The sequence below is a fragment of the Loxodonta africana genome, chromosome 16, assembly GCF_030014295.1.
Source record: "Loxodonta africana isolate mLoxAfr1 chromosome 16, mLoxAfr1.hap2, whole genome shotgun sequence".
Classification (NCBI taxonomy): domain Eukaryota; kingdom Metazoa; phylum Chordata; class Mammalia; order Proboscidea; family Elephantidae; genus Loxodonta; species Loxodonta africana.
In genome coordinates this window covers 60104488-60121008 of record NC_087357.1, presented here as the reverse complement: position 1 = coordinate 60121008, position 16521 = coordinate 60104488, and the positions used below count along the sequence as shown (strand labels likewise).

The window sequence follows — 16521 nt, the reverse complement described above, 5'->3', positions numbered from 1 at the left end:
AAGAATCTGATAAAAGTCTGAAGTCTTCACCACTTCAATTTTGCTTTTTAAACGTTCCATATTACCCGCATTAATATCAAAACCATTTTATTGAAAACAGTCTTTGCGCTGATGTTTAGGGGCAGTGAGAAATGGGGCTCTGGGGGAAAAGTACCTCATTCCGCTGTCACCTTGGAAGTTGGTGGGAGAATTACAAGGAAAAAGCAGGTAATGAATGGAGTGTTTTGCAAGAAAGGAAAGAGTACTTGGGGTGGGGTGGGGGGTACATCTGGGATTATAAACAGCGGAGGCAAAAGAAGATTTTGTGAATTGCCCAACATGGTGTCTTCAGAGCCTGATTAACAAGGCTGTAATATCTGAGTGACCCTGGGTGCCAACCAGGTGCTCTGTGAGAGGAGAGGGCAAGTTCTATGTTTGACAGCAATGTCACCTGGTTGTCTGGGAGAGAGATGGTCCAAGTGACACCAGTGGTCCTCGAGCTGTTTGTAGGTGCCCAGTGACAGAAGCCTTGAGTCAGCCGGCCCCTGAACGCTTGGGACGGAGTTTGGCGGGATGCAGACAGAAGAGAGATCCCAGTCATGGAAAACGCCACTCTAATTCCCGCGCTGGGTCAGGTCGGCTCAGCACCTCCGATGCTTTCCCTATAGCCCCACCCACTCCCGTCCCAGCACCGCCCACATCCCAATCAGTGCTTTAAGTCAGCTCGCCGCTCCCCACTTCTCCGCCCGGCTGGCAGGGTGAACTCCCGACTGCTTAAGGTCCCGGCTCCGGGAGCTGTGGGCGCGGGACGGGCCCACTGCGCGTGCGCGCACCGTCCCGCATCCCTGGCCCCCTTCCCCCCCGCGCCCGCGACTTGGTACGGCCGGGCGGTTGGCGTCCTCTGCGGCTTCCAACCGGCGGCGGGCTTTTCAAATCTTCCCTTCGGAGGCGCTGCGGCGCCCCGGGCTGTTTGCGCTTGTAATGGAGGCGCCGGCCCTGAGGGGTCCGGAGCTCGGCCTGGCGGGGCTTCCCGCCCAGCAGGTGAGTAAGGACGTGTCCTGGCCGCGGGCGGAGACGGGGACCCCGGCTACAAGGTGTCACGTCGCGTCTTTGTTCCGACGTCGGAAAAGCCGCCCCCTCTCCCGGGCCTGGTATTCCGCTGTGGCCAGAAAAAAAGAGAGCCTCGGAGACTGCACTCTCGGGCTCTAAAGGAGCTTGGAAATCTGCGCACACTGCCACCACCCCCGATTTCTTAGACAGGACACTGAGGCCCGGAATGGGGACGCGGTGGCCGGAGTCTCCCCGCGCTTCCGGACGCACCTGCCAGCCGCGCTCCCCAGGGCTTGGACGCTGGTCTTTTGACAAGTGTGGGTGCCCCACGGGAAATGGGAGCCCCAGGATTTCCAAGAAGGCCACCTCAGGCTAGCGTTTGCCTATTCCTGGATTTAATGGAAAGTTCAATTATTGGAGGGGTATTTGCCGTGCAAACTGAGGGGCAGGGTGGGGAAAGAAACCACAGCCTGTGAGTTTAAGAGAAGGAATCAAACCACAAACTCCGAATTTAAAAAGTTGAAACTTTGATAGTGGATTCTTTCACAAATAATTAGAAAAGAGAGGGGAGAACGTTTTGAATTAGAAGTTTCGCGTTTGCTTTTTAGCCATTAAAATGTGCGTTAGACACCTTTTTACTTAACAAAGACCTACATTGTTTTTTGACAAAACCAGTTACTAAAATGCTATATTATTATTGTATTTTCCACTCCTAATCATAACTTTTAGAGTCTTAAAAGAAAACTCTGATGCCTTTAAGTGGAATCTTCACTTCCATTGTAATCTCCACCTTCTCCCACCTGTTTCTGAAGTAGATTAAACCAAATGAAATTGCAAATATTCTACCAATTTTGACATAGAAATCCAGCAACTCCGTATTATTTAACCTAGTATCTTTGTTTAGAAACCTGGAATTTCCTCAGTAGGTAGAAAATTGTTAGGAAGTCTTCAATAATACTGGGAAAAATGAAACAAAACATAAAGATCATTATGCAAAAAAAAAAAAAATCCAGTGCATTTATCAGTAATTTATGCTGTTTATGCCAACAATTTCAAAGATTTTGATGTAAAGTACTTTTCAATCCTTTCCTGTTAACGAACTTTGGCTGCCCTGATTGTTAACAAAATCTTGATTTCTAGTAAATTAATGATCTAGTGAGGATCTTTTTTTATTGAGGATCTTATATATATCATATGTTGGTAGAGTTCAAGTGTATGAGCTATGTGTAGGAGTAATATTGAGGGATGGAACAGAAGAGACAATAGAATAAATTCATGAAAGAAGTTTAGCTGCGTGGAACAGATGTAAATGTTTAAATATCAAGTGTACATAAAAACCCGTTGCCGTCGTCAACCCTATAGGACAGAGTAGAACTGCCTCACAGGGCTTCCAAGGAGGGCTGGTGGATTCAGACTGTCGACCTTTTGGTTAGCAGCCTAGCGTTTAACCACTGCACCACCAGGGCTCAAAGTGTACATAAAGGTTGGATAGTTTACAAGTGGGAAGGTACAATACTTAGTGATTTCTTGGGCAGGATGAAATGTAAATAATTGAGATGTTTGGATCTTGGAGTAAACTCACGAAATAGTAATAGGTTTCAACCTATCAGGAATATTGAGAGTCAGTAAGAAAATTTTAAACTTGGTTAACACAGAATTGCCATTTGTATTTCCCTTGGTATTAATAAAACTGCAGTCTAACTGGGATAAAAAACGGGATTTTGAGGTCTTCAAACCTTAAGGAGCCCTGGTGTCATGAAGGTTTAGCGCTAGGCTGCTAACCAAATTGTTGGCAGTTGAACCCGCCCACTCGCTCCACAGGAGAAAGACCTGGCGATTTGCTTCTGTAGAGATTACAACCTAGAAAACCCTGTGGGGCAGTTCTACTCTGTCACATGGAGTTGCTGTGTTGGAATTGACTCCATGGCTCCTGATAGCAATTCATGCCCTGATCTGTGACTCCTCATAGCATAGAAGAGTGGCTTTGGAGTCAGATGAAGGTGAAATTCCACTCGTTGTGTAACCTTGAACAAGTTACCTGCCTTTTCTAATTCTCTGTTTCCACAGCTGTCAAACGGATATAATGCCTATCCCAGAAGGTTGTTGGGACTTGAGAACCACTCTAAAGCACTTAGCACAGCATTTAAGGTAACACTCAGGATATGCTTGAGAGGCGGTTATTCTTATTCTTTGTCCCATTCATCTGAGAAGTTAGAGCAGTCTCCTTCCTTTTTTTTTTTAAACAAATGTTTAAGCATTTGAAATCTCAAAAAATAAAATAAAATTTCAGAAGTGATACTATCTCTGCAGAAAAGTCAGTCTATACAGAAGGAAATGAATTTGAGAATTTCTTGTCCAATTTCATTCCCCAGAATGATAATTATTAACAATTTCCAGATGTTTTCCTGTCTTAAAATTCTTTTTTTGAGAAAAGTGAGATCATACTATATATCCTCTTATGCAGTCTTTATCTTGGTCTCTTAGCCAGTCTGGTTTAACTACTTCCAGCAAGTGGATGATAGTTTCTATCTGGATTACTGTAGCCGTTTTATCGGCGACCTAACTTCAATTTTCTTTTTGTCAGTTCTTAGTACCTACACTAAGGCCATTTTCTTTGCACTTCCTTTGTACCATTCTAGCTCTTAAAATCTAATAGGTTCCTGACTTCTATATATTCTAGATTTTTACTTTCAAGTACTTGATGTAAAGTACTTTTCAATCCTTTCCTGTTAACGAACTTTGGCTGCCCTGATTGTTAACAAAATCTTGATTTCTAGTAAATTAATGATCTGTTGAGGATCCAATATGTATGATATGTTGGTATAGTTGTTCAAGTGTATGAGCTATGTGTAGGAGCCCTATTTGCATTCTGGCCTAGCCCTATTCCTTTTTTAATAGACTATTTTTAGAGCAGCTTTAGGTTTATAGAAAAATTGTACAAAAAATGGAGAATTCCTATATACTCCCTTTCTGCTCCACAGTTTCTCTCGTTATTAACATCTTGCATTAGTGTGGTGCGTTTGTTACAGTTGATAAACCAATACTGACGTTTTTATTAATTTAAGTCCATTGTTTAGATTAGGGTTCACTCTGTTGTGCAGTTCTTTGTGTTTTGACAAATGCTTAGTGATATATATCTACCATTACAGTATAATACAGAAAACTTTTACTGCCATAATGAGGTGCAAGGCTACAATAACGCTGGCTGTGATGATTAAGTTTTCGTGTCAACTTGGCTGGGCCATGATTCTCAGTGGTTTGGCAGTTAAGTGATGCAGTCATCCTCCGTTTCTGTGATCTGATGTAGTCACCCTCCATTTTCACATAACACCAATTTTGCCTAACCACCCAGTCTTTGGAGCCTGTGTCAATAAGGGAGGAAAGAGTGTAGTTGGGATCATACAATATGTAGTCTTTTTAGACTGGCTTCTTTCACTTAGAAATGTGCATTTAAGGTTTCTTCATGTCGTTTTGTGATCTGATAGCTAATTTTTTTAAATTACTGAATAATTTTCCATTTATGGATGTACCATAGTTTGTTTATCTGTTCATCTATTGAAGGATACTTTTTTGTTTTCAATTTTTGGCAATTATGAATAAAGTTGCTATAAAAATTCCTGTGTAGGTTTTTATGTGGACATAACTTTTCAGCTCATTTGGGTTAAATACCTTGGAGCGTAATTCTGGGTCTTATGGCATGACTATGTTTAACTTTGTAAAATACTGTCAAATTGTCCTCTATAATGGCTGTACCATTTTGCATTTCCACCGGCAATGACTGAGAGTTCCTCTTGCTCCACATCCTCACCAGTGTTTGGTGTTGTCAGTGTTTTGGATTTAAGCCATTCTAAAATGACTAATAGGTGTACAGTAGTGTCTCACGGTTTTAATTTGCAATTTCCTAATGGCATATGATATTGAGCATATGCTTGTTTGTCGTCCCTCTGTATATCTTCTTTGGTGAGATGTCTGTTCAGTTCTTTTGCCCATTTTGTAATTTGATGGTTTTTCTATTGTTGAGTCCTAAGAGTTCTTTTTATTATTTTGAATTCAATTCTTCTATGTCTTTTCATTCTCTGATCAGTGTCTTTCATAGAGGAGTTTCAACTTACCAATTTTTTTCTTTCACAGAACATGTTTTTGGTGTTGTATCTAAAAACCCACTGCCAAACCCAAGGTCTCCTAGGTTTTTTTGTATGTTATCTTGTAGAAGTTTTATAGTTTTGTGTCTTACATTTAGGCCTGTGATCCATTTTGAGTTAATTTTGTGTAAGGTCTGTATCTAGATTTTTTTTTTACATGTGTATGTACAGTTGTTCCAACACTATTTGTTGAAAAAACTACCCTTATTCCATTGAATAGCTTTTGCTGCTTTGTCAAATTTTAGTTGACTATATTTTGGGGGTCTATTTCTGGACTTCCTATTCTGTTCTGTTGATATATTTGTCTATCCTTTCACCAATATGGAAACCCTGGTGGCTGCTACCCAAAAGGTTGGCAGTTCAAATCCTCCAGGCACCCCTTAGAAACTCTGTAGGGCAGTTGTACTCTGTCCCATAGGGTTGCTATGAGTCGGAATCGACTTGACGGCAATGGTTTTTTTTTCCACCAATACCATACTGTAGCTTTATAGTAAGTTTTGAAGTCAGGTAGTATCAGTCCTTTGACTGTGTACTTCTTCTGTATCATGTTGACTATTTTGGGTCTTTTGCCTTTCCGTATAAACTTTAGAATCAGTTTGTCGATATCCGCAAAATAACTTGCTGGGATTTTGATTGGAATTATGTTGAATCTATAGATCAAATTGGGAAGAACTGAAATCTTAATAATATTGAGTCTTCCTATCCATGAACCTGGAATATCTCTCCATTTATTCAGATGTTCTTTGATTTCTTTCATTAGCGTATTGTAGCTTTCCTCATATTGATCTTGAACGTATTTTATTAGATTTTTATCTAAGAATTTCATTTTTTTGTGCTAATGCAAATGGTGTTGCCTTTTTTGTTGTTTTAAAGTTCAGCTGTTTGATTTATTTATCCACGGAAGTTTCGCCTCTGGTGGAATCATTTAACAAAGCTCAGCACTGAAATTTCAGTTAGCTAATCATCTTACATGTGATATGATATTGCATTTTTAATTTCAAATTCCAATTGTTTATAACTGGTATGTAGGAAAGCAGTTGACTTTTGTATATTGACCTTGTATCCTGCAACCTTGCTATAATCACTTATTAGTTCCAGGAATTTTTTAATTTATATTTAGGAGTATTTCTACATAGCCAATCATATCATCTGCAAACAAAGACATTTCTTTTCCCTCCTGCCCAATCTGTGTACCTTTAATTTCCTTTTCTTGTTTCGCATTAGCTAGAATTTCCAATATGATGTTGAATAGGAGTGGTGAGAGGGGACATTTTTGTCTTGTTTTCTAGTCTTAGGGGAAAACATCTAGTTTCTTACTATTTTAAGTATGATGTTAGCTGTAGGCTTTTTGTAGATGTTCTTTATCAAGTTGAAGAGATTTCCTTTATTCCTAGTTTGCTGGGGTTTTTTTTTAATCTTGAACAGATAGTGGATTTTGTCAGATTTTTTTCTGCATCTGTTGATATGATCATACGATTTTTCTTCTTTAGCCTCTCGGTGTGTGATGGTTTATATTAGTTGATTTTTAAATGTTGAATTGGCTTTTCACACCTGGAATAAATCCCACTTGGTTGTGGTGTATAACTCTTTTTATACATGATGAGATTTGGTTTGCTAGTATTTTTGTTGAGGCTTTTTGCACCTATGTTCATTAGAGGTATTGGTCTGTAGTTTTCCTTTCTTATAATGTCTTTGTCTGTTTTAGTTTTAGCATTAGGGTAATAAAAATCAAAAAACCAAACCCACTGCCGTCTAGTCGATTCTGACTCATAGCAATGGCCTCATAAAATGAGTTGGGAAGTGGCCCCTCTCTTTGTATTTTTCAGAAGGAGATGGTAGAGAATTGGTATCATTTCTTCTTTGAATGTTTGATAGAGTTCACCAGTGAAACCATCTGGACCTCCTGCTTTCTATTTTGGACTGTTATTAATTTTTGATTCAGTTTCTTTAATAGATACAGGCTTGTTCAGATTATCTATTTCTCTTTGTATGAGTTTTGGTAGATTGTGTCTTTCAAGGAATTCGTCCATTTCATCTAATTTATCAAATTTGTGGACACCGAGTTGTTCATAATATTCAGTTATTGTCCTTGGGATCAGTAGTGGTGGCTTGTGAGTTTACGTTTATCATCCTGACTTTAAGTATCTATAAGATAAGCACAATGGCATAGGATTCTGTTTGACTTGATTACAAGCAAGCCCAGAATCAGAAAACCAAAAAGGAAGAAATAGCAAGAGGACAACTCTTCCCAGGCCTCTGCTCTTCCTGGAGACTTAGTGTGTACAAGGAAACATGCTTTTGCCATTGGTCCTGACCATTCTTGACTTTCATCTGTCAGGCCATTGTGGCTGAGGCAGCAGTGGTGATGCTTTTGGCTCTCCGCTTCTCCTCTTTAAGGTCGATATGCATCATCACTGAATACTCATTACGTCATTGTTCTCACTGTGGACAGCACTGGATGCCATTTCTTTCCAAAGAAGCACTTTGCAGCCCTGTTAACTAAAGACAATTCCCTTTGGTTCCTAAAGCCTTTCTGGGCTACAGCTAGTCTAAATTGCCCAGAAAGATGTTTTTTCTGCATGAGGTATATATGTGTACTTAAAGAAGCTCATGGAGAATGCAAAAGTGACTAAAACAACCCTCTCTTTTTCACTCTAAATACGTTCAGTGCCGTGCATGTATTAACCCATTAATTCTGCTTGTGTCAGCCCATCTAGACCCGCTTCGTTCACATTAGCCTGAGACCTGCCTCTGCAGGGGAGATGGGGCTGCAGTTCACTGTATATGTTAATTTGTCTGGGTTATGGGGCCAGCAAAGTATTTCAGTAAGAAACCAGGTATTAAATATTTTCTGCATTGTGGGCCTTCTAGTTTCTGTGTTGAAATTACTGAATTCTGCCATCGTAGTTTGAAAGCAGCCCTGGGCGATATAAATGGATTTGTCTGTGTTCCAGTACAACTTTATTTACAATAACAGACAGAGGACAAACCATACTTTACTGACCCCTGCTTTGAAGGATAGAATTCTAATGCTAATATTTGGTAAGCATACCTTGTTTCCTTATGAATATTAACTTGTATTACAAATAAGATTAAAAAAAAAAAAACTAATTTTACATTTCCTTTCTCCATTGTTTCTCAAGCCTCTGTGGTTTTATGCAATCTTCATCAGCAAATGAGGGAGAGAAACCCTGAGATTAGAAACCCTAGCAACTGAAACTGATTCTTCAGTGTGGCTGTTGCCACCTGCTGGTTTCGTAAGGTGGTTGCAGCTTTCAAGGTTGCGGTGGAATTTGAAATAGTCCAGCAGTGGTTTTCTACCCTGGCTGCTCATTGAATTGTCCCAGGAACTTAAAAAAAAAAAGGCAGCTCAGGCTCCACTGCCAGACATTCTAACTGGTTTGGGGTAGGTCACAGGCTTAGGTATTTTTTAAGAGGCCCTTCCTCTCTGCCCCGAGGTGATTGAATGTGCAGCCCGCTTTGAGAACCACTGTGTTAGTTTAACTGGCTGCCTCACTGCAGCATTTAAAAAGCAAAATTGAATTTAGAAGTGCCAGATGGTATTTGTTTGTATTTGAGTTGTGGGGTAAAGCTATTCATTCCAGCTTCAAGTTGCGCCCTGTGTGCGCTCTCCAATACTAACCAGCCTGCCAGAGTTTATTTCTATAAACATATGGGTCACATAGATAATTCTTATAATTAATTGCTAATTACATTAAAGAAGAATTTACTTTGGGGCTGACAAGACATAAAAAGATGAAATGGAGTTGTTGAAATTCAATGATGTGTAAAGAAGGAAAACCAGCAAATGGCTGCATTTATATAGCACACCAGTTTTGAGTTACAGCACTACACGAGAAGGTTTTTATGTGATGATTACATGATATAATTACAAAAAGTAATTAAACATATCTGTTTTCTGCATGTGAATAGTACAGTTGTTTAATTTGGGTAGTCAAGTCAAATCGTTTACTGCAGCTTCTCTCTTTTTAGATCGTCTCTATAAAATACTAGCTCTACTAACTTTAATTTTTTTTCTTTTTGCCAAGATTGTCTTTTTCATATCTGAAACTTTTGTTATTATATTCCATATATATTTTTCAAATTTATATTTTGATCTAATTAAAAAGTAAATGATACTGCTTATTTTTTTTTTTTATCACAGAAGCTTGGAATGGTCACTTTTGGAAATAGACATACTGGAAGCAATATTACACGTTCGTGGAATAGTGAAGAACATCCTATGATTTATAATTTTTAAAATGCCACTGTGAATTAAATCAGGACAGTGCAGTCAGTTTATAAAATTTTAATGTTACGTATGAAACTCAGATATAGAATCAAGCTATTGTAAGATTATCGAATAAAAGACTTGCAAAACTAAAATGTTTTAGTAGTTTCACAGTAACTCTTAAAACTAAAATAAATGGCTTCAGAATGACATTCTAAATCTCTATTCCAGGTTGCCAAGGCTTCTGACATTTTCTAAGTTCAGTGCTTTCACTCTATGGCTTCGGAGATTTTATTTAAACTGTATACCATGACAAATAGCCTGTCACCTCGTTGCTGCCAAGCTATGGCTCCTTTATTCAATACCTGTTCTTTCAGAGTTCTTCCTTGGTTAATTCAGTGTCACCAACCATATCTTGCCATCCCATAATATAGCTTATATAATATCTACATATGCTGTATTACTGAAATTAATTAACATGCCTTAACAAAACACTATAAACTGACTTAAACAATAGAAATTTATTCTCTTAAATTTCTAGAGTGCGGAAGTCTAAAATCAAGGTGTGGACAGGACCATGTATCCTTTGAAGGCCCTGGGGAAGAATCCTTCCTTGCCTCTTCCATTTTGTGCTAGTTGTAGTCAATCCTTGGCATTCCTTGTCTGGTGGTTGCATCGCTCCAGTCTGTTTCTATCTTCACATGTCATTCTCCTCTTTGTGTGTGTCTCTCTGTGTCTTCACATGACTTTGTAAGAACACCCATTATTTGGTTTAGAGCCCATCATAATCCAGTATAACCTCATCTTAATTACATTTGTAAAGATCTTATTTCCAAATAAGGTCACATTCACAAAGGACATGAATTTGGGGGGTGGGGGGTGGGGAGATGTTATTTAACCTAGTATAGTTATGGTAAAGGAGCTATGGTAGCACAAAGGTTAAGCGCTCTGGTGCTAACCAAAAGCTTGGGGGTTTGAACCTACTTCGCACCTCCAGGGGAGAAAGACCTGGTGATCTGCTCCCATAAAGATTACAGACTAGAAAACCCTGTGGGGCAGTTCTACTCTGTCACATGGGGTCACTCTAAGTCGAAATCTACTCCACAGCACCCAATAACAGTAATAGTTAAGGTAAGAACATGTAGCATTTCTCACCTTTGTTCCTGTTTTATCTAGTAGGTTGTAAAGACTTCCTGATAAAGTAAGAAATAAAAGATTTTGTAAAGAGATTTTGTAAAAATAGATATTTTTAAAAAAAATACCATCACATATTAAACTTTTTTTGCTTTCCCAATGCAGTATAAAATTATAATGACATCTAGTACATTTTCCTTCTACTAAGGGAAAAAAAGAAATTTTATAAATCTGGATTTCTGATATTTTTTTGAAATAATTTTTTTTTTCCTTTTGTTTAGGACTGCAGCATCCAAGAAAAAATTGACTTAGAAATTCGAATGCGAGAAGGAGTATGGAAACTTCTTTCTTTGAGCACTCAGAAAGACCAGGTTTTGCATGCAGTTAAGAATCTCATGGTATGCAATGCTCGAATAATGGCTTACACATCAGAGCTACAGAAATTAGAAGAGCAGATTGCAAATCGAACTGGAAAACGGTTAGTAGCATAGCTCACCTATGGATTTTAATGTCCTTAAATAGTTCAATTAAAAACATAATGTAATTTAACCTTAAGTATAAGTCGAATTACCAAAGCTTTTAAAAAATGAGTACACCGAAGTAGCAACAGAGACCATAAACATTCTTTTGACAGTAGGGCTTGGCGTGAACTTACTATTTAAAGCACCATTTTTCACTGGGTAGTTTTGTTGTTTTTTTTTTAGTTTTGTTGTATTCAGTACTCCAGATTGTAAAAGTGGTTAAGAAGGAAAGAATGAGAAAAAAATTTTAACAAGAAAGGACAAAGGACGGAGAGTGGATAATTGAGTATAGAGATATATAGATTTAAAAAAGCTGATTGCTTAGAGATAGCTCCGGCACTATGCAAAGTTTCTTTAGACATTCATGCTGGATGGGCTGGTAACAGTGCACCTCCATTAAATTGTTGAAAAGTAAGGAAAACATAGGGCAGAGAAAGGGAGCTCTATAAAAACAAAATAATGATGGAGTTATGATATAATAGAGACCTGGGTAAAAAGTGACCAATGTTTATTACCTGGAGATAGATATTTAATCATTTTGTGTCTCAGTTCCTTCATCAATACAAGGGAGACAATCATATTTACATTTTGAAAATCGAGATTATATACAGAAAAACCTAATACAATGCATTTTGCGTACTTAATTCTTAACAAGTATCAAATAACCTTCGTTATTATGTGTCCCGAGCATTGTAAAATAAAATTGTAGTATCATAATCTAGGAAAATATTTTTTAGATAGACTTAGATTGGCTTAAGTCAGTGCCTCCCAAACTGGATCATAAGTATCACTGGGAGCTATCTCAGTGAAAAGCCCTAACACCCAGTGATACACATGGTGCATCTTTTTAGAGCATCAGTTTTTAAGCTAGTGCCTGAGAAATTTAGTATTGCAACATAGTTTTGGGTTATGATGCACTTCTATTCATGGGAAGATATGTTCCTTCTCCTCAGCCTTTATTATATTGTTCATATAAAAACATTGTTTCCTTTAATTATCGAATTATTTCTGGTATTTAAAAAATCTTGGATATTCTATATAGGTTCTTTCATTTACAACTTCCTTTTTTTTTTTGTGTATGCACAGATATAAACTGATCAAATATAACTGGAGATTATAGTATTTGCCTTCCATATTACAGAAAAATGATCTGAAGATTAATGAGAGTCTTTGGTAGTTTTCTGAATTCCTTGAAAGAGTGATGTGAATTATGCCGTTTGGTTAGTCAATCAAATATTTATCAAATATCTTCCACTTACAGGACACTTTTTTTTTTTTTAATTTTTATTGTGCTTTAAGTGAAAGTTTACAAATCAAGTCAGTCCCTCACATAAAAACCTATATACACCTTACTACCCACCACCAAAGAAACCCACTGCCTTACTACATGCTCCCAATTACTCTCCCCTCAATGAGATGGCCCGCTGCCTCCTTCCACTCTCTCTTTTCATGTCCATTTTGCCATGACCCTTCTAACCCCCTCTACCCTCCCATCTCCTCTCCAGGCAGGAGATGCCACATAGTCTCAAGTGTCCACCTGAATCAAGTAGCTCACTCCTCATCAGCGTCCCTCTCCAACCATTGTCCAGTCCAATACATGTCTGACGAGTTGGCTTCGGGAATGGTTCCTGTCCTGGGCCAACGGAAGGTTTGGGGGCCGTGACCACCAGGGTCTTTCTAGCCTCAGTCAGACCATTAAGTCTGGTCTTTTTATGAGAATTTGGGGTTCCCATCCCACTGTTCTCCTGCTCCCTCAGGGGTTCTCTGTTGTGTTCCCTGTCAGGGCAGTCATCGGTTGTGGCCAGGCACCATCTAGTTCTTCTGGTCTCAGGATGATGTAGTCTCTGGTTCATGTAGCCCTTTCTGTCTCTTGGGCTTGTAATTACCTTGTTTCCTTGGTGTTCTTCATTCTCCTTTGATCCAGGTGGGTTGAGACTCATTAATGCATTTTAGATGGCTGCTTGCTAGTGTTTAAGACCCCAGATGCCACTTTTCAAAGTGGAATGCAGAATGTTTTCTTAATAGATTTTATTATGCCAATCGACTTAGATGTCCCCTGAAACCATGGTCCCCAAACCCCTGCCCCTGCTTCACTGACCTTCGAAGCATTCACTTTATTCAGGGAACTTCTGTGCTTTTCGTTTAGTCCAATAGTGCTGACCTCCCCTGTATTGGGTGTTGTCCTTCCCTTCACCTAAAGTAGTTCTTATCTACTATCTAATTAGTGAATATCCCTCTCCCACTCCCTCTCCCTCCCTCCCCGCCTCGTAACCACAGAAGAATGTGTTCTTTTCAGTTTATACTATTTCTCAAGATCTTATAATAGTGGTCTTATACAATATTTGTCCTTTTGCAACTGACTAATTTCACTCAGCATAATGCCTTCCAGGTTCCTCCATGTTATGAAATGTGTCAGAGATTCCTCACTGTTCTTTATCGATGCGTAGTATTCCATTGTGTGGATATACCATAATTTATTTATCCATTCATCTGTTGATGGGCACCTTGGTTGCTTCCATCTTTTTGCTATTGTAAACAGTGCTGCAATAAACATGGGTGTGCATATATCTGTTAGTGAAAAGGCCCTTATTTCTCTAGGATATATTCCGAGGAGTGGGATTGCTGGGTCATATGGTAGTTCTATTTCTAGCTTTTTAAGGAAGCGCAAAATCGATTTCCAAAGTGGTTGTACCATTTTACATTCCCACCAGCAGTGTATAAGCGTTCCTGTCTCTGCACAGCCTCTCCAACATTTATTATTTTGTGTTTTTTGGATTAATGCCAGCCTTGTTGGAGTGAGATGGAATCTCATTGTAGTTTCGGTTTGCATTTCTCTAATGGTTAATGATCGAGAGCAGTTCCTCATGTGTCTGTTATCAGCCTGAATGTATTCTTTAGTGACGTGCCTGTTCGTATCCTTTGCCCATTTTTTAATTGGGTTGTTTGTCTTTTTGTGGTTGAGTTTTGGCAGAATCATGTAGATTTTAGAGATCAGGTGCTGGTCAGAGATGTCGTAGCTGAAAATTTTTTCCCAGTCTGTAGGTGATCTTTTTACTCTTTTGGTGAAGTCTTTAGATGAGCATAGGTGTTTGATTTTTAGGAGCTCCCAGTTATCTGGTTTTTCTTTGTCATTTTTAGTAATGTTTTGTATTCTGTTTATGCCTTGTATTAGGGCTCCTAAAGTCCCTATTTTTTCTTTGGTGGTCTTTATCTTTTTAGACTTTATGTTTAGGTCTTTGATCCATTTGGAGTTAGTTTTTGTGCATGGTGTGAGGTATGGGTCCTGTTTCATTTTTTTGCAAATGGATATCCAGTTATGCCAGCACCATTTGTTAAAAAGACTATCTTTTCCCCAATTAACTGACACTGGGCCTTTGTCAAATATCAGCTGCTCATATGTGGATGGATTTATATCTGAATTCTCAATTCTGTTCCATTGGTCTATGTGTGTGCTGTACCAGTACCAGGCTGTTTTGACTACTGTGGCTGTATAATAGGTTCTGAAATCAGGTGGAGTGAGGCCTCCCACTTTGTTCTTCTTTTTCAGTAATGCTTTACTTATCCGGGGCTTCTTTTCCTTCCATATGAAGTTGGTGATTTGTTTCTCCATCACATTAAAAAAAGTCATTGGAATTTGGATCAGAAGTGCATTGTATATATAGGTGGCTTTTGGTTGTTTTTTTTTTTTTTTTTTGGTAGAATAGACATTTTAACAATGTTAACTGTTCCTAACCATGAGCAAGGTATGTTTTTCCACTTATGTAGGTCCCTTTTGGTTTCTTGCAGTAGTACCTTGTAGTTTTCTTTGTATAGATCTTTTATATCTTTGGTAAGATTTATTCCTAAGTATTTTATCTTCTTGGGGGCTACTGTGAATGGTATTGATTTGGTGATTTCCTCTTCGATGTTCTTTCTGTTGATGTAGAGGAATCCAAGTGATTTTTGTATGTTTATCTTGTAAACTGACACTCTGCTGAACTCTTCTATTAGTTTCAGTAGTTTTCCTGAGAGTTCCTTAGGATTTTCTGTGTATAAGATCATGTCATCTGCAAATAGGGATACTTCTACTTCTTCCTTGCCAGTCTGGATGCGCTTTATTTCTTTATCTAGCCTATTTGCTCTGGCTGGGACCTCTGGCACAATGTTGAATAAGAGTGGTGATAAAGGGCACCCTTGTCTGGTTCCTGTTCTCAAGGGAAATGCTTTCAGGCTCTCTCCATTTAGGATGATGTTGGCTGTTAGCTTTGTATAAATGCCCTTTATTATGTTGAGGAATTTTCCTTCTATTCCTATTTTGCTGAGAGTTTTTCTCATGAACGTGTGTTGGATTTTGTCAAATGCCTTTTCTGCATCGATTGATAAAATCATGTGGTTTGTTTTATTGATGTGATGGATTACATTGATTGCTTTGCTAATGTTGAACCATCCCTGCATATGTGCTATGAATTCCACTTGGTCATGGTGAATTATTTTTTTGATATAGTGTTGAATTCTATTGGCTAGAATTTTGTTGAGGATTTTTGCATCTATTTTCATGAGGGATATAAGTCATTAAAAAAAAAAAATTACAGGACATTTTTTAAGTACTGTGCTGTGCTGTCCAAATTTAAAGATCAGAATTTGTCAAAATCTGAGAATATATGTCTCTTACTTTCCTAGGGCTGCCATTACAAAATACTACAAAAATGGGAAGCTCTGAAGGAGTTTGTTTTTTCACAGTTCTGGAGGGTCTGAATTTATGGCATCAGCAAGACTATGCTCTTTTTCTGTCAGCTGCAGGGAAAGACTGCCCCTTGTATTTTTCAGCTTCTTTAGCCACAGGTATTGTTTGGAGTTCCTTCGTTTGTAGGTAGATCTTCACATGTTGTCTTCCCCTATGGGTGATATTGTTTTTGTGTCTCCTCTTTTATGAAACACCACTTAGAAGGGATTAGGATTAAGACTTACCCTGCTCCATTATGACTTCATTAATGTAACTGATAACATCCGGAAAGAACCCTATATTCCAAACAAGGACATCTTCACCAATGTAGGGATTAGAACTTGGATATATTCTTCAGGTGGAACACAATTCAGGCCATAACAATATGCATATTCAGCAGTCAAATATTTTGCCTTTAAAGGTCCAGCAGTCTGCTCCTTAGCATGGTTTTGATAACCCTTAAGGTAGAAAAATGCTATTTTTACTTTGTTACCAGACTTATCTGACTCTGTTAGTGAACTGGTTAAATAAATAGCAATTTAATGAGAATGCTAGCCTGCCTTCTTGAAGTTTTGAAGATAGCTTTGTGGCCAGCTGACTGGAAGAGATCCATATACATGCCTCTTCTAAAGAAAAGTGATCCAATGGAATGTGGAAATTATCAAACAATAGCATTAGTATCACATGCAAGTAAAATGCTGAAGATAATTAAAAAATGGTTGCAGCAGTACACCAACAGGGAACTGCCAAAAATTCAAGCAG

General features: G+C 38.5%; 1 protein-coding gene across 1 annotated transcript in view; it reads left to right on the top strand.

Annotated features, from left to right (window-relative positions):
* The first annotated feature begins 725 nt into the window (after nt 1-725).
* RTKN2 (rhotekin 2) overlaps nt 726-16521 on the top strand; it is an 88180-nt gene continuing 72384 nt past the window's right edge. Inside the window, exons 1-2 of the mRNA XM_003409284.3 lie at nt 726-1020; nt 10818-11014. Coding sequence (XP_003409332.2) covers nt 961-1020; nt 10818-11014 — 257 coding nt within the window. The 5' untranslated portion in view covers nt 726-960. The remainder of the gene's footprint in view (nt 1021-10817; nt 11015-16521) is intronic.